General features: G+C 42.8%; 1 protein-coding gene across 1 annotated transcript in view; it reads left to right on the top strand.

Annotated features, from left to right (window-relative positions):
* MDGA2 (MAM domain containing glycosylphosphatidylinositol anchor 2) overlaps positions 1–19,276 on the top strand; it is a 253,219-nt gene that overhangs the window by 87,053 nt on the left and 146,890 nt on the right. The window contains 1 exon segment of the mRNA XM_037393857.1: positions 362–631. Within this exon segment, the coding sequence (XP_037249754.1) occupies positions 362–631 (270 nt within the window).

The raw sequence follows: 19,276 nt of genomic DNA, 5'->3' as shown, positions 1-19,276 counted from the left end.
CCGTCCCAAATAAGAAGATTGTTACTAATTCCTTTCTTCCAGGGTTTAAAATCTGGTGTGCTGGCACCAGCCCCATACATTACCCCTTACTTCCCAAGCACAGCCACAGGGGCATTCATACATCCATCCTTGTCTGTGGTTTGACAGCAAGGAAGACGATGGCTGAGCAGGATGTGGTTTCGGGGTGGGGGTGGGGCATCAGGACAGGGGGCACCCTCCTCAGGGGGCACAGAGTTGTGTGAAGAGCGCTGTAGCTGACATGCCTTTGCTGATCTCCCTTGGCTTGAGCGTCCTTGTCAGGACAGAGCCACACCACAGACATCACCCTGCTACACCTTTCTCTTCTGCTTGTGTTTTGCAGCATCTCCTTCAATTAAGCTTCTTGTGGATGACCCGATAGTGGTGAACCCTGGAGAAGCGATCACCTTAGTCTGTGTGACGACAGGAGGGGAGCCAGCCCCGAGCCTGACGTGGGTGAGGTCTGCCGGCATCCTTCCCGAGAAGACAGTCCTGAATGGTGGCACTTTAACGATACCTGCCATCATGTCAGAAGATGCCGGCACGTACAGTTGCATCGCCAACAACAATGTTGGAAATCCTGCTAAAAAGTCCACCAACATCATTGTAAGAGGTAAGTCGAGCTGGCAAACTACTGACCTTTATCTTGGAAGATTAATTGAATCCGGATCTGACAGGATAGCAATAGTGGTGTCCTGTAGGTATTCCAGATGTGTTTCTGGTCATTTCTACTGATGTGTGAGATGAATTAGTGCTGGCCTCAAATAGCCAGTGGCTCTCACACTGGGCTCAAACCCCTGAGCTGGAACAAGGGTGGCGTGGTGCTGCTTCGAGTTGTGAAGATGCAGCAGCTCTCCCATCCAGACTGGAGACAAACAATCACCGAAGGACACCGTGTCTTGTGGGCATTACCTGTGCTGACCCCCTGCACGCACTGTCTTGGCAGTGAATGCATCCTGAGCTCCTGGAGATGTCATTACCTACTTCGCCCTTTTCTTCCTCCTCATCAGCTTGAACGTGTTATTGAAATTAAGGTTGTTATGCATGCTGTGAATCTGCTGCCATCAGACGACTGCTCCCTGGGTAGGAGCTTTAGATTAGTACCTATGCTTTAATTACACTAAATAGCAGGATAAATGTCTGTCTTGGATAAAAGTAAGAGAAGAGTGCTTGCAGAACAATTACTGCCAGGTGGAGACAAGCTCTCCCTGGTTGTTTATCGCCTTCTGGATAACCCCAGGGAGCTGGGCAGTTGGTTTGAAGAAGGAGTTCGATTGGCTGATAGGCATCATCAAAGTGGATTAATCTACCTGAACCAAACAGTTCATCTGAAACTAATTTTCTATAATCTAATCTCTGAATGGTAGTGAAACATAAACTCCCACACTATAGGAACTTTAAATAATAGCATGTGATTAATCATACTCAGGAGAAACTGCTGTGTAAAGTGCCAGTGGTGTGAATATTTTATGAGAGCCATAACCCCTGTTCCCTTCTTATTGCCCAACATATCATGCTCTTCAGCAGGACGAGGGATTGGAAGCTATTTCTGTTCTGGGGGTCAGGCAGAGAGCATTGCATCAGCCTAGGTCTGCAGGAGTTTTATCAGGAGATGTCCACAGATTTATTTGAAGTATTGTATTTCCATTTGAATTTTTGACATTTAGCTTAGGGGTTTTGTTGTCAAGAGGCAAAAGCAGTCTTGTTTCAGGAACATAGCATCAACATTAATTTGCTGTGATTTACAATGATGATGAGGTTGTGAAGGGGAGACGCGAGTGAAACACACACTTGGAATAAGCCAAGGGAGAGGAGAGGCTTTGTGTGAAAAGAAATCTCAATATTTTAATTGACCCAGCAGACAGCACCGGAGAGCCCAGAGGAAAAGCCAAAGCCCCTAGCTCCCCGCAGACACAAATTTCATGAGTCATAGCATAATAATAATGTGCCCTCACATTTTTATTTATAGAAGACCATGCCTATGAGATGCCTAGGAGCTACAAGATGTTGAACAAAATATCATTAAAGCATTTGAGGTGGTGCTTTTCTTTTTTCCTCTCTGCTGTGCGGCACTGCTAATTCTGAGAAGGGACCACAACGAGGAACAACCCATTAAGTAAATGAAGCACAGCTCCCTTCTAGCTCCAACATACTGCTACCTGCTATTATTTCCCCCTTATTATTTCTGTTAAAGGGGCAGAACTGTCTTTTAGGAAAAAAAACCACAACAACTTTGTTCCAGACTTGGTTGATTTATCTTTTCTAAAAGTGATGTTGAGTTCAGGAGTGAAGTATGAAAAAAATTTGTATCAGAGTTTTGATTTTACTCAGTGTATATATTTCTTAGTATTTTGTCTGTAGATTATTGCTTCTCTCTATTTAATTTTTTTGTTGTTGTTGTTGTGTATCAGGATTTTCCACAGAGAAGCTGAGGAGAAGAGAGTATTTATTTGAAATAGCATCTAAGCCTTGCAGGAGAAGCATTTAGTAAATGGAATTCACGTCTCCTGTTAGGTGGACTACCAATCTCAGGATTAGACAATAATCCCCTAATCTTGCCCAGAAAGAAATGCAGCATTGTCTCAGATCATCATCAGGGCTCAGATGAATTTTTTTCCCTTTAAAATTCACTAAATTTCACTGTGTGTTTATCTGAACTTGCCTTTATTTTATATGCTTCATTCCATGGATGCTACCTTACCTTCAGCAGCTCTTGATTATTTTTCTGGCTATTTTTGTGGGTGACTACCCAAGTCTGTGACTACCTACCACACCTGACTTCCAACCCATTGTGAATGATATCATATGACCGTCACACATTGAATAAGATTAAAAAAAAATCTAAACCCAGAGAGAATCCTTCAAAAAGAAACAAATAAAAGTAAATAAGAGTAACAAAACTAATTTATCCTTTTTTAAAGTCAGAAATTATGTGATCAGTAAGCAATAGAGGCAACAGGTGATGCGGTGTTTCAAGAGTGGATTCAGGCACTGAGGTGGTGACGTTGCACCGAGGTGTATTTAGGTCAGCTCTGTGCTCCTCCATCAATCTTTTTAGAGACCCTTAAAAAGTGGGGATAAATATAGTGAAATGGCAAAATGACCAGATATGATGGCTTGGCAGAATATATATCACCTGATAGATGGTGCAAAATGTGCCCACGTGGAAGTGCTGTGTAATGTGTTCTCTGTTTCTCCAGGGTGTAAATAACTCGTAATGTGTGTTCTCTGCTTCTGCAGGTTGTAAATAACTAAGTTTCTGCAGTTGCTGTGTGCTGCTGAAGGAGTGCTGGGATAGCAGGTGCCACTAATGATCTCAGTGCATTGCTTTTCATTTGTTAGCTCCCAGAATTTATCTGGAAGCCTCCTAATATGCATAAACATTTAATGTTCTCTGTTTTCCCACTGTTACTTGATTTCCTCCCCTTCCAGTGAGCTTTGGCACAGAAGGAGATGTTTGTTCTTAGAATAAAGAACAGACTAAAGCTGCCATTGTGGCGAGGAACCCATTTAGTCATAACTCTCTTGGGATTATTGTGGTTTTAAATTTTTTTTCTTCCCTTTTGACCTTATAACTTAAAAGGAATTGTAAATCCTTCCAACAAAATCATGCTGGGTGCTTGCTCCTCAGTTTGGATGAACACAGATCCCTTGCAAAACAACTGGCATTGCACACAGCGGCTGAGGGAAGAGACTCTCATACGCTGCCTACTTAAGCAGTTAAATTAATAATTTCAGATAAAACAATGTCCTTGTTTTAAGGGTGCTCCTTTCTTAAGCAAGTCAGAAGCCGCAAGCTCTGCTCCCTTTTTCTCCATTCTGCTGAGCTGTTGTGTTATGCCTTTCCCTTTCAGCCGTCAGATAATGTTAATGAAGGTTTTACTGAGATGATAAAGAGAAATTGAGTACCACAGTGCCGTTCCCTAAGAGGTACAGACATAGTGCAACAGCTTTCATTTCCTCCATTTGCTTTGAACAGGAGCTCAGCAGAGGCAAATCAGTGACTGTGTGCTGTTTACCTGCTGGAATCTTAGTGAGGAAGCCTGTGAAATGCAGCTGTTTTAAAGAACGCAGTTATCAGCTTAACTGTACCCAAAGTTATTGCAACATATTTCATTCCATCAAAGGCATTGTCATCCATCAAAGTGTCATGGGTCAAACCAGAGAAAGAAGAAATGCTCCCTCATTTTAGCAAAGCTGGCTGCTCACCAATCCTAATTACAAAAGTTTCTTTCTAAGTATTTTCTTTAGATTAATGAGTTCTTTAAATGATTGTAAGTCTGCTAGCATTTGAGTATTGGTGGGTGTTCTCATCAGTGGCATCTTCACATCCTGCTCTCAGACTGATGATTAGAATAGTTTCCTGTAACATATTTCTAGGCAAAACCATTAGAAAGCAGAGGAAGCTCCATGGGAATCTTGGCTCCTGTCATTCTAGTGAAATTTGATGGTTTTAATCCTTCTCTTGAAAAAAAAAAATAATAGAAGAGGTGTCTCAAGTAGCAAATCTAACACACCCCTTGGATAAACAAAGTTCTCAAAAACCTCCATGCCTGATGTGTGTGGTTTTTGCTGTGCTCGCTTGGAGGATGTTCTGTTTTTCTGACTTTTCCATGGCAGAGTGAAAAAGTGTTATTCTGATGCAATGGAAATCATTTGTCATAAAGGCTAACATGGGGAAAGGCTGTTGCACTTCTTTCAGAGTTCTTTCCCACCCAAAATATTTCTGTTGATTTGCTTTCATTATGAATGTGTCTCTGTATGCTCCTGTTGGTCTCAAGTAGAGGTAAATGATGATCAGTCTTCCTATGGATATTTTGTTTAATTCAAATGAGGAAAGACACACACACATTTGCGTTAAAATCAAACGCAAAACCTTGCTGACTCACGGCCCTTAAGCCAGCACACATGGTGCTGTGGATATTTCTGCGTGTCCCAGGCATGCACAGCTGGGCAGACAGGGCATCCCATTATTGCCAGGAGCTTGGTATTTGGAGACCTCCCCTGGGACGTGCCCCCAGGCTCAGTTCTTTGCCCTGATCTACCATGGGAAGTTGTTCATCCAGCTTATCCCATGTCCCAGGAAACACCTCTAGCCTGAGGATCTTTTAGATGTTGCTGTTGGAGGTTGTTTTATTCCTTTAAAATTCTCTTTTCAATGCATATTTGGGGAGGGAAGCAAAAGGCATTAGAGCAATGGTAGTATTGGCCTTGTAATCCTTAAGATACTACATAAAAGCATGATCATCACAATACCATACAGATTTCGGGTGACAGTTGGAAGTGTCAAAAGAGGCAGGAATCAAAATAATCAAATGTCTACAGCTTCTGGAAAATTATACATTTTCAACATGACTCAGACTGGGTACTCAGAATTGCGAGAGCATGGAAGAACAAATAATCCAAAGACACTGCAAAGGAGAAAATGAAAAGAAAACCTCTCTGTAGGTACCGGTCTGTCAATGAAGAGTTAAAAGCTTTTGATGATGAAGAACGTAAGGTGGCTCCTCCATCCAGTAAGAAAGCAAAAATGCTGGGTAGCATCTTTGAGGGAGACCTGTGCATCAGATTGGGAAGCGGGTAGAGCCAGAGAAATGTTTCACAGGTCTTAAAGTGTAGAGCACTGAAATGAACTGGCAGGGTGTCAGTGTGCACCAACTTGGATATGTTGCCTCATCAGCAACTTTCCTCATCATCTTCTTTAAATAGATCACTTCATCTCTTGCATTGTAGCTCCAAAATTTTTTTAGTGCCATTTGATTCTGACTGTGTCACTTTTCTCTTCTGTGAAGCAGAAACATAGTGTTGGGCTTTAATTTTTCAAAGGGGTGGTATTCCCTGTCAGTTTAAATATAAAATAATGACCTGTGCTCAACATTAGCACAAAAGTTTTTCTGAATAAAAAGCACTCTGGGGAAATGCATTTTAAGGCCAAGATTACTGGAAGTACCTATTCCATTACGACTTTAAAAACTGTATGTGAACTGTGTAGTAGTGACTCCTAAAAAGAAGGCGGGGGGGGGGGGGGAATAGAAAAGGCACAGATTGTGAAATGAATGAAAATTTTGTTGCTTTTGTAGTAGATTTAAAAAAAAGATTAAAAGTCCTGTAATCTGGTATTACTGATGTCTATTCTCGCAAACCTGCTTACCCTTCTGCTTTCTTGCAACAGCTCTGTTTATCCCAGAGCTTTTTTTTCTTAGGAATTTCCCATGTTGGTTGAGAGCAGTTGCATGAAGTAGAGGATAAAAATAAGTCTGTCTGGTTACACATCAGCACCTCTGCTGTCACCCCGCAAAGATTCCCAAATGCTGTTAATTGAAATGTGAGCAGAGCTCCCAGGGGCTGATGCCGAGTGCCAGAACAGAGGCAAGTCTCACAAGTTCCATCCAAATAGGTGGAAATAGGGTTTTGGCAGCATCCGTGACAGTCATCACCCGGCGGGTCACCCTGGCATCTGTGCAGCTGCTGGATGCTGGCCAGCGGCCCAGCCATGTGTCCGTCTGACATGCATGATCCGTAGCTGGCATCATCTGTGATCGTGGGAGCGCTGGTCAGGGATGCTGGCTCCAGTGTGCCAAGTCTAAAATGTTGGGTTTTCTGTGCAGCTAGCACAAGGACCTTTTCCCCACCCCCACCCCCTCCTTCTTTTCCCTCTCTGTATTCTGGGAAGGTCTCACAGCAGACTGATTATACTAGTGCTTATTTCATGGCTGGAGAAAGACGAAGGTCTTGGCAAATATCCATACACATAAAACGGGCACTGCTACACCACGCAGGGGTGGCGACCGCTGCTGACTTCCTAAGGAGGCATTGCGCAGGGGTCGTGCGTGCTGCTGCGCGGCCGTGGGTGCTGCGGCCTGCGGGAGGCTGGCAGGGCTGAGCTCCCCGGGGTGCTTCTGTCGGGTGGAAATCTAGCAGCCCCTGCGCTGGCTTTCGGTAGACATTGATGGTTTTGGTTTCCTTGGGGCAGAGTAGAAAGCAAGGTGGATTTCACAAAAGTGCCAAGGTTTTGGAGTTGGTATTCTGGAATAGAACTGGAAGGGCCCTCCTGGGTCATCAAGTCCAGCTGTCTTTATCTCAGGCATCTACTTCTACTCATCTCACCTCCTGTATAATCTTTTTATTGTAAACTGACCAACACCACCTGCGATTTCGATAGCTTGCTTCCAGCACCCTCCCAGCTCTTCCCAGGAGTCTCTTCCCATATGTCACTGCTCTGACATGGAGATCCTCTCTCATTCCCATCAGAACATGCCTGTGGTGGGTTTGCCATCCTTTGAAAGCAGCTTTGCTGTGGAGTGGCATCAGACAAGCTCTGTGCAGCCTGCTCTGGGAGAATCTGCTTTAGCAGGAGGTTGAACTAGATGGTCTCCAGAGGTCCCTTCCATCCCTGACCATGCTGTGATGCTGTGAATGCTGTGCTGGGATGGAGGGCTGGGCTTTGCCTTTGCTCAAGCACTGTGGCAGCTGGGCACCTTCACCCTGCCAGGGGCTCTCCCTGTCCTCTCTCTTGCATTACACCAATGTGTATTTTTTTTTTATCATAATCATAAGCAATTTACTTAACTCTTTGTTGAAGCAGCACTTACCACCTTGCTTAGTGTCTGCTGTGTCTTGTTGGACAGAACAAACTAACTTCTTCCAGTGTGGGATTTAAATGGACCTTTCAAAAATGTTTGCAAATGTGCTTTGGGAGAGACCCATGCACTGGATGAGGATGAAAAATTCTCTGTAAATGGGAGGCTGGGCACTGGCCTGATCTCCCACCCCATGCCAGCCCTCCTGGCCCACCTGTGGGAGCTGCAGGCATCTCCCTGGGACGTCTTCCAGCTTTTAAAGACGAGTACAGTTTAGTAAAAAGAAAAAAAAAAAAAAAAAAAAAAAAAGGAAAAGCCAGCCAATTCTGATTCTTCCATCGAGATGCACCCTGTGAATGGGATTTCAATGTGGAGATTTCAGCCTAGAAAACCTGATCTTACAGCACATCCAGCGTGTTGCTACAGTCATAAGTTACCAGTACGCTGTCCTAAAAGTTTACAACTCTGAGAATGAATGTGTAAAAAAGTTGAGCTTCAGAGTTTAATAAGTCCATTTATTTTTATTATCTGCAATAGCAGTCTCAGTCATGTGCTCTCTCTCCCAGGCTGGAGTGTATCACAGACAAGTTCATAAAACAGTTCCATATAAAAATGTAGATGGTTTATTGATTCTTCTGCCCTTTCATTAGGACTTCCCAGAATTATTTTTTTTTGTGCAGAAATTTTATTTTTAAATATGTTTTCTGCTCTGCAAAACATCATGTGGTGCCTGTTGGGCACCACATATCTATAAAGATGTATCAGAAGAGATTGCAAGCGGTTTCATTTCATCTCTCTCCTTCTGACCTTTGCATTGTGCCTGCTTCAGGTAGCCACGTTCTTTCTTCTCTGGGGGCAAGGAAAAAAATGAACCTTACTGTTGGTTGGCTAAAAATTATTAACTACTAACGCATGATGAATTATTTTGTCAGGGGTGTGGTGTCATAGTTTAATATTGTACTAGATCTTGGCTGATTAATACGTGATGAGATCTGTGTAGTCTTAACATCATTTTGGCAGAGAAAAATGAGGGTTTTTTTGAATTTTTGTCTCATCTTGAAGGGAGAGGAAGAGAAGAGAAAAAAAAAATACAGTGCACAATGTTTTGTTCTGATGTTACCAAGATGTTTTGGTGACCTTGAAATGTCTTTTTAGGTACTTACTTGTATTACATCAGGCAACTGTGAATGAGATTGGTAGGTCTCTGCCCAGTCTGACAAGTCATTTTGGGGAGTTTTATGGGTTCCCAATTAATTTTTGAGGCATTGAACTGCAGAATAAAAACAAACTGTGGCAAGGAAATGCATCCCATGTTGGAATAAAGCCAGGCTCTAATGAAATCCTGCAGTCTAATAAAGCTCTTGAGCCACACAAGAAGCAGGAGATGGGAACAATCCAGTGTGGAAGCCTTGGAAACTGGGGGTTTCCTCTAGGTTTTAGAAGAAAAGCAAGTACTATGTGCTGAGTTTCACTGGCAGTGTGTGGGCAAAGAGAAGAGGGAAGTTTTGTAATACATTACTTTGGGGCATCCAGGAAAACTCAGCAAGTCTTTTTTTTTTTTTTTTTTTTTTTTTTACAGCCTTGGCACAATAATTAATCTTTATAAAGGCATTGGCCCTGGAAAACACCCAGCTGTAATGTTCAGAGGATTTATAATTTGTTTGGCAAGTGCACAGCCCGCTGGGGATTGTGTCAACCTCTCTGGATTGTCTAATTTATATCCCAAATCTTGTCTGGCTTGTGATGAGACTTGTGAAGGTCCTGTTTGCCTGTGAGATGGGCAGTCTGTGGGATGGGGCAGCCCCGAGCCCACAGGTCTGGCCAGGATTGCAGGCAGTATCTTGTTGTGGCAAGCTATAACAGTGTGGGGTTTTGTAGCATAGGAAATATTTTGGGGTTTTTCCCCTTTCTTCTGCTTAGGGTTTCAAAAAGTACTAAATGCCAGCTGCCAATTTACGCCACTGCTTATTGACCAGGTTTGGTTTTTTTTGTTTTGTTTTTTTTTTTTTGCTATTTCACCTTCGTGTACCCCCCTCCTTGATGTGTTTCAGTCATTATCTGCATCTGCTTAAAATCAGAGATGTCCTTGGTAGGACATCACAGTTTCTGTCCCCAGATCAGCTTTATACTGGTGTGAGCCCACTGGGGTGACTCCTGGTTTTCACAAGCAGGGGACCACAGGCAGAAGGTTGTGCAGTCTCCATCTCTGGAGGTTTCTAAGCCCTGAACACCCTGGTCTGAGCTCACATCTGGCCCTGCTTTGAGCAGCAGGTTGGGCTAGAAACCTCCTGAGCTCCCTTCCCACCTGAATATTTCTACCTATCTATATGTCTTTGCTCTTCTAATGATGCTTATTTCTCTTAAATATTTACTTCTAAAAGCAGTTAAAAAGATAAACCACGCTGTGTTTTGCATACTTTGATCAGTGCTTCATCCCCTTATTGGATCATATACTGAATAACTTGCAAACTGAAATCTTCTTCATTATGAAGAGGTATACACCTCCCCTTCCTTCAAAAGAAAAGCAGTGGAAGAAATAGGAGCTAATTAACTAGAGCACACGTAAAAAACACACCTGCCAAATGGCATCTCCAGAATAATAAATTCTTTTCTTTTAAAAATTAGAAGCATTTATAAAAATAGAGACAAAACCTGAAATCTTTCCATAGTATTTGCATTTAAATTGAAAATGTGAATGCATCTGGTCTTGTAAGTGCCAAATAATTACTTGATATTAAAAAGTTTGGAGATGCTCTAGTAGAAGATGCTTGACAACTTAATTGTTCTGATAGCTACAGAAAGTTAAGGTTTTAAAAAAAACTTTAAGCTAAAACCATGTTGACAGAAGCAAAATGAACTGTTGGTAAAATGCTGAGAATATGTGCCTTTTTTTAGCAAGGCTTCAAGTCTGACTATGGATAGAAAGGTGGCTGTAGGGAATGTTTAGGCAGCATAATTTTGTCACAATTATCTTGCAGACTCCTAAAGACCATATTTAAGAAATGTCAGTGTTGGTGCATTCTCCCTAAAAGCTCTGTGAATGTTTATGTAGTTATGCCATTTTTTTAATGTTCACCCTATGACCCCACCAAGGTGTACCCGTTCTGGTCGCTTGGCAGATGTATTTTCTGCTGGAGAGAGTTCACTTATATGAAAACATCAAATAGCATTATCTGCTGCTAATGCAGGTGAAACTAGCTCTGTGCAGAGCTTATGAGTGTGTTTATTTGATGTTAGACTGACTTCTAAATTCTGAGCAAAACATGCAGACCTCCTTTCAGAATAAGAAAGTTCCCGTATCTCAGCAGTGGACCAAGCAGTTATGCGGTTATAGAGATGAGCCATAAGGTAAGAGCGTTCCCTGCTAGAGAAGAAATAAAGCGACAGTATGATGCTGACCTTGGCACAGACCTGATGGGCACCCATCAGCCAAGAATGAGTCTGAGTAACAGAGTACAAAACGGATGCAACTGCTCTGCTGGCAAGCTGACAAGACTTTGAGTATCTAATTCAAAAAATGCCGTGGGCTGGGGCTATGCAGAAGATGTTGAGGGTTCTGTCCCATCTGCCTTCTTGTCACCCAGTTTGGTGTTTCTGTAAGAGAAGAAAGTGAAGCCCATGGCTGGGCACAGGGTGGTCAATCTAGCAGTTTCGAGCTCCTATGAACTGGATGGAAGACAAAGCACATGGTGGCGCATTTCCACAATTTTGTTTTTTTTTGGGGGGGGTTATCTCTTTGTTTGGTTTCAAGAATGACTAAGGAGGGTGACATTTCTTACCAAAAGACATTGAAATGTGTGCTGATTTGGTCTGTATGGTGAATCTCTTGCAGACCCTTCCAGGCCACATCTACCATGACTTATTGACTGAGACCCAGTTTAAACATGCCAGGGAAAGAACGGCTTCTTGTGATCTGTGGTGCGGGATGGTTTTCCAGATGGTTCAGAGACAAAAAGCGAAAGCTGGTTAGCAAGAGGGATCTGTTGCCTTGCAATCACTCTTTGATTAAGAAAACTAACAACCACAAAACACTGTGGTTATAGTAGCTGAGTGTTAAAATAGCACAAAAAAATACCAAAGGTGAATAGTGGATGGAAGAAACAGAAGGACTTGCAGAAACCTCAGCATATCCAAAGGGAAGACCTCGGGCACCCAAGGCTGCTACTTAGGCAGCTCAGCTTGCGGCTGCTGTGCTGTCTAATTACAAGTGCTCAGTGTGCAGCAGCAGTGTGGAACTGCAGATGGAATTGTGAACTGCAGCTTTTCTGTTCTCTATCCATTATTGTAATTGGTCACCAGCAGATGTATGAGCCTTTAATCATATATTTTAGCCTTTCCTAAATGCATCTTTAAGAAATGCTGAATTTGGACATGCTTTTCCCCCCTCTGTTTATATTATTCCCCCAAATCCATTAACCTCATTTCCCTTACTGTTTGGAAAATTGACTTCTTGAAGCACCAGCTGGACACAGAGGTTTTATCCAATAAATTCACCATTTCAACAGCTGCATCCTGGTAGTAAAGCTTCCTATTCTTTATTGTCCAAGAGTCACACCATGCTCCAAACTCAAAACCACCAAGACATCATGAGGTCCAGTTTCACTAAAGAAAAGTTTTCTACCCCTGACCTAGGTACAGGTCGCTTCATTGAAGTATAACGTGAAGCTTGTGCCCAGGCTAGATCTTAGGTACGTTTGGACTTGAGGCTAAGCTGAGACATTAATTTGCATCATGTGGCAACGTGGCTGTGATGTTCACAGCAGAGTAGTGTGGCCTTAAAAAGCATCCAGTTTTTAAATGCATCCTCCTGTTTATTATCAAAATTTTCCGTACATGGTTGCATATCCATAGCAGCGCTGAGTATGACGGACGATAGTCATTCATCAGAAAGGAACAGAAGTCATTATCTACAGGACACTTCAGAGCAGGCTCGTCTGTGTCCAAAATTGATGTGCAGAATGTCCAGATGTTACAATCCAGATAAACTTCCGTTATGGAGAGCTGTGATATCTGCAAACTTTGTAACGTGGAGTGTGATTTTCCTCTTCCATTTTCGAATTAGGCTAGAAGACTGTAACACTGAATGCTTATTTTTTGTTATTTTCCTTTCAAATGTTTTGTTGGTTGGAAAAAGCAAATTTGAGTTTTCAGTGTTTCTTATACACACAAAAAAATGTCAAAACATATTGTGTTGTAACAGAATGAAGTAAACCAGACTACACTGTGGTTTCACCAGTGAGAAAGATATTTTGGACAGTTGTTAAATTGTCTCTACTCAACTTAGCCATTTGATAATGTAGTTTAAGGCTGTATCCTGCAGAATACTGAAGACAGTGCAGCTTTGTTGCCCATGGCCAAAATAAGCAGAGACTTTGTATTTCTTTGGTGTTTATGATAGGAACTTTTATTTTTACTTCTATTGATTTGATAGAGGTAGACATGTTAATGAAGAAAGAAACATCAGAGAAGGATCGCCATGAGTCTTTCTTCTGTGGGAATGACTTTTTTTATTTAGGGCAGAGATCCATTTGTGCTGGACTTTCACATAAAAAAAATAATAAATAGATCAGACAATATGGACTGCATTGCAGTTTCCAAGGTGTGGTACTGGGGCAGATTGTTTTGTGCATTCATTCATTTAATCATTCAGACAAACAAATCTGAAACCCAGCCCAATTGTGTAGATGTTGGAGGGTAGCTTTGACAGACAGTGTCTAAATTAATATTTGGTTTGTCATTTGCCTGTGTTGCAAGGGAATGTGGTAGGATACTCCCTGTCTCGTAGGAAAACAGTGTTAAAGACTCCTGGTCAGCTGGTGGTCCACGATCCCACAACTTAAACACGGATCTTTTTTCACTTCACAGAAAAGATATGAATATTAGGCCAAGTTTGTGACTGCTTTGCAATTAGTTACGGGTATCAATGTAGTACAGCAAAGCTCAAGTCACAGGAATGATGCATCACAGCAATGACATAAGCTGAAATATGCCTTTCTCTGTGGTGTTTGAGGTTGGAAACAGATTATAGCAGGGGAACATAATTCAGAATTCTTGCAGTAAAACATCACTTGATGTACCACATACACTTTTGTGTGCCTTTAATGACAGTGAGCCAAGTAATTTTATTTTTTCCTTATTTCTCAGTGATGGGATACTTATGATTCAATAGAGATCATGTCTTAGCTGTGGAATCCACCAAACCAGATTCAGGTGCTTACACCACATGTATTAAATACATCCGTTCTGTATGTTGAACTTGTGTATTTGACCGACTGCTGTATTTATTTGTTGCTGAAATTCTATATTACAAAGCTGGTGCCTTAAACCTGGACAGGCACAGGTAAGCTGTGTCTGATGCCTCCACAGCTGCAAGTAAAGTCAGTGAATTGCTCCTTGAAGGGAAGGAGGTTGAGTTTTTATTTTCCGCTGCAAAACCTGGGAGCCTAGCAAAGACTGCAAGTGTGAGCAACAGCATGCAGTGAGAAGAGTTCGCTTCTCAAGATGTCTTGACAAATTAGGAAAAGGGTTTAGGTTTATGAATACACTTTACAAGTCTTTTAGGGACTATCTAAAATCTTTGTTGTAAGGCTGTGAATCTTTTGAATTGCAGTTGTGTGAAAGCAGGATTGCTTTTCCCATCTGTCAGGCTCTAAGGAGATGAGGGACCTGGGGTGATTGAAGCAGGAGCTGGTGATAAGAGTTGACTTTCTTTACCCGCCACCTGCCTTATATCTTTCTCTCAAGAACCAATGAATCATCCCAGTAATCATCTTTTGGTACAGAGATCACAGCAGTAATGTGGAGAGTTGCTTCTCAGTCTTTTAAAGTAGGCAGCCTATGTCTGGATTAACAGGACGGAGTTTCTAGAGAATGAAGCTTGGGTTTGCAGCTCGCTTTCCAAGCAAGCTCTTTCCACAGTGCTTTTTTTCTTTCGATATGAAACAAAAGTCATGGCAAAGGGCTCAAGCCGAAGCACACACAAGGGCTATCATTCACTGCGGTGAACTTTGGATCAGATCTTTGGTCTTTTCCTTGCTGTTTATCTGCAGGCCATTGGCCTTAAAAATGAAGTCAACAGTCTTCCTAATTACCACAAACTCTTTTTCATGCATGCGTGAAGGAAACATCAAGGGGTCAGTAACATGTAAAGGACGGGGAAAGGATTGCTGCCTTGCCTGACCCAGGGGATACAGTTGAAACACAGAACCCACAGTGTTTTTGGCGGATCATGGAAGTGAGCTGGATCTGGAGGTGAAGGTATTGGCACTTACATGATAAAATGCCAGTGCTGGGTGCTCAGAAACAAGTGGCATTCTGGATGCGGGGTTCACCAAAACCCTAAAATTTACTTGTGGTGCTCCAGGACATATGCCAAGTCTTTACATCTGCTGGGCAGTTTTTCAGGCGACATTGTCCTCTTGTTCACTGGGAACAGGTTAAAACAAAATCACTCACGAGCCTTAACAAACTGTGAACAATCAAAATCAGTCAAAGACACTTCTGGTGAGTGCACGGAGGACGGACCTCATGTGGCATCCGACTGCTCAGTCAAGTTTAAAATCAGTAATTTGCACAGTTTGGCTACTTAATATTGCTGTTGCCGTGGGCTGCATGCAGACACAAACATCAGCAAACACCAAGCCAAGCGTTCCCCAATGTCTGCATCAGTTTAGGAAGCAGCCAGTGGCCAATAGTTACTACATCAAAGACTACAAATCATGCAGCAACTAGTATATTCAATTATGGTCTTTGGTGCTATTCACATCGTGAAATGTGTGTTGATGAGATACAAACATTTTGATACACTAAAAGAGCGTTTTGGGTTGATCATGGTGTTGGTGGTAAGGTATGACTTAACCTGATGAATACAAATAGACCGTAGTTGAGATACTGAAATGCATTTTATTACTTTGAAATGTGATTAATGAGGGGGGTGTGTGGCAAAAACAGTTTTCTGAGGAGTTTGAGGACAAAAATAGTTTCATCTTTATTTGATCACATCATAGTTCTTTGGAGAAAGACTGGCACTTTCCTGAGTCTTAAAGTACAGTTACAGACTTGTTTGCACATTTACTGCTATTTTGTATCCCTGTGTGTTGATGATGTTCTGAAGTCTCTGCAGGGCAGCAGCTGTGGTTAGCATATCTGCAGCACCATCTCCCACATTTTGCTGGTTAACCTTGTGTCTCATTTATTTGCTTTATCTAACGCCATGGAAACCTTCCCCTAGTGCCTCAAACGTAACATAATACAGTGAAAAGCCAGAGTCAGAATCCATTGCATGTTTCAATATACTTGGCATTATATAGGGGGATGCCTGTAAATTATGGTCCAAGAACCTACACGTGAAGATAATCAAAACCACTGTTTTATGGGGATTGACCACGGATGCAAACTTGTATGCAGAATACGTAGGAGAATCACTTTTCCATTGCCTGGTGGATTTGTACCAGGATGAGCTCAGGTCTTTCCAAGAGGTCAGTATATGACACAGAATGTAAATCAGTTGGATCCGAAGTCGTTTTGGAGACCACATCTAGCATATGCCTATCTAAGGTTCTACACATTCTTGCCTGCAAGGATCAGCTTTGTATTCCCATGATTTGGAAGGCACAGTCACTCTGGAGTGGTCTCCTGACCTCATGTCATTTTTCTAAGGGCAACCCTGTTAATTCTGGGTCTGAGACTAGCTTAACAGGGCCCTTCGTTGCGGTAATATTTTTTTTCAAAGATCTGAGCAGGTTTACCCCAGCCCCTCTTGTGTCTGCTGGTCAAGAGTTCCCTGAACTCTGACTTACATAGTCATCTTCTCCATCTCAGTGTAACTGGAGAGAGGTTCATCTTCTCAGAAGGGTTTGTGACCTGGTGGGTCAGGAAATTTCCAGTATGTGAAATGATTTGGAGACTCATCAGTCTGGAGTGAGAGATCTAGGCTCTATTTCCCCTTCTCACAAAGGGCTCTGGCTCCTCAGATCCTGTAGCACTGTTAGCTGCTACTGACATTTTCAGGATTTGGGGAAGGGAGGTTGATTACTGCCTAGGGGTGGTGGCAGTACTGCATCTTGTGGTGCTTTCCATCACTGAAAACATTCAAGCCCACCAGGAACTTAAATGAGATGCGCTCTAGTTTTTGGGCTGCTTCTGAGCCAAATATTGAGCAACTTGGCACTATCACATCTGGAACCTTTCTGGCCATAGTCCCAGGTCCTAGGTCAGAGGGAAGCATGTCTGCCCATCATGGCCCCATGCTGCTGCCTGCTTCCACTGCCCTCCAGCTCCACTTGCCTGCAACTATCCAGCATCTTTGGGTACCTGTGGTTGGTTTCTTGGGTACCTCTTCCAGGTATGGATGGTGATTTTCATGTGCTTTAGTGGCACATCAGAAATTCCAAGATACATGGGTTAACTGTAGACATCGCTGTGTTTGTTCTGGTGGCAAGTGAGATTAGGTATTCACAGATACGGATTGTTTAATGATCTTACTTAATTCTGAAAAGGCGTTGTATTTTAAAGTAAATTTCGTTGGCGACAGAAGATAATGCTGATAGCTGCATGGTTTGTGGAGTCTTGGAGAATGGGGTTATAAAACCAGTACATTGACTTTCAACCATAGGTTGTAGTTACACAGTTGTTGGACCATTTGATGTGGGGATTTCATGGCTGTTACTGATTAATATAGTGTGTACGTTTACATGGCTTAAGAGACATTAAAAGGAAGATGCTCAGGGGGCTGGAGCCCCTCTGCTGTGGAGACAGGCTGGGAGAGCTGGGGCTGTTCAGCCTGGAGAAGAGAAGGCTGCGGGGGGACCTGACAGCACCTGCCAGTGCCCAAAGGGGCCGACAGGGAACTGGGGGGGGGGGGCCTTCTTACAGGGGCATGGAGTGACAGGACAAGGGGGGAAGGCTTTAAGCTGAAAGAGGGGAGATGTAGATGAGATATTGGGAAGAAATTGTTCCCCGTGAGGGCGGCGAGGCGCTGGCCCAGGCTGCCCAGAGCAGCTGTGGGTGCCCCATCCCTGGCAGTGCCCAAGGCCAGGCTGGACGGGGCTGGGAGCAGCCTGGGCTGGGGGGCGGGGGGGGGGGGGGGGGGGCGGGGCGGGCAGGTCCCATGGCAGGGGGTTGGAACAAGATGGATTTTGAGGGCCCTTCCAACCCAAACCACTCTGTGAATCTATGGTTTGGGAGAAGGGAGGAGGAGGAGGAAAAGGAATAGAGCAAAGGGACTTTTCACTTCACTTCAGAATTTCTAGAAATTCCCTGAACTTTTTCCATGCAGGGCACTGAGTCACAGCCCCCATGAGCTCCTCGTATTTGGAGGTATGGAAAAATACTTAGCTCGAGTGTATGCTCTGCACAGGGTTGGAGTTTGCTGTGGCAGATCAGGACAGAGGATGATCCAGTCCGCTTATTTCTTGTACCCAGCACTCAGCCTGCATTGAACCAAACCGACAAGCACCAGCCACAAACCTTGCTTGGTTTTGTAGTTTGGTCCATGAGCCAGAGAGCCTTTCCTGGCCCACGGAGTAAGTGGCTTAGGGCCCACAGTTTGAGGTTCCGTACCCCTTACCTTAGCTTGTAGGCGGTATTGTAGCACGAGGCATCACAGAGGACACGTGAAAGTGAATGTGACTTCCCTATTAGACCTTGTCATTCCTTTATAGGAGTGAGAAACTGGTGAAATGGTCTGTGTGAGCACTTGAAACAAAGGAGAAAAAATCAGAAATAAAAATAGTTTATTGAGGTTATTATCAACTAATTTTGGTTGAAATGTGCTGCTCATCATGCGTATTGAGTTATTTTTAATTTTTTCCCTGTCTGAAGAATATTTGCATGATATATTTGCTGGTTTTTGTGTATGTAAGCATTGTTTGTTCTTCCATTTTGAAACAAAAAAGTTCGTCTTGTCTTTCATAGTTACTTGCTCTGGCATTTTTGAGCTGTCATACAATTTATGGTTCATCCTCTTGAACCAAAGCATGTGTTCATTCTCCTTCCTGGGGAACTGGCTGCATCTTTTAAAAGGGTTCGAGAGATGCTCAGTAGAGACTAGTGCATTTTGGTGCAAAAATTGAATCTTGATAAAAGTCACGAAACTTTCTTAAATAGATGCAATAATAATAAATTCTTAAAAAACACATCCAGCACTTGGATTCGTGAACACACATTTGCAACTAAATAGCAGCGTCCAGACAAACACTTTTTGAGCCATACCTGATCAGCACAGCAAATGTAACGGTGTTTTCATTCTCTGATTAAAAGGTCTGCCTTCCTCAGTGGAAGAAATTTCTCACCCCGTGTGTGAGGGGGCATCCACAAGTAGCCAGATTTATGCTGCTTTTCCCACATTGAAAAAAAACCCTGATTATTAATTAAACGTTAATTCCTTTCAAAGTTGTGAAAGTGCTAATTCAGCATGGCATTTGCAAGCTCCAAATAGTTGTTTTGTTCAAGGAGCTACTGAGCTAACAAAACTGAGTCTGAATTAGCATTTTCAACCTTGCAGAGATGTAAGGAGATGATGCACCGTGCTTTCTTAGCATGCTTGATGCCTCATCCATTCATTTCCATTTGGTGTTGTTACGCTTTCTGTACGCAGCAAGTGAAAAGTACATATTACACAAAGTATGGGATCCAGGGAAATTTTTAGCTTATAGCCTTTGCTGTTTGTGACAACGACA

The sequence above is a fragment of the Falco rusticolus genome, chromosome 7 (genome assembly GCF_015220075.1).
Source record: "Falco rusticolus isolate bFalRus1 chromosome 7, bFalRus1.pri, whole genome shotgun sequence".
In the NCBI taxonomy this organism is placed as follows: Eukaryota; Metazoa; Chordata; class Aves; order Falconiformes; family Falconidae; genus Falco; species Falco rusticolus.
Note: the sequence above shows the minus strand (reverse complement) of the source record. Positions and strands in the feature narration are given on the sequence as shown.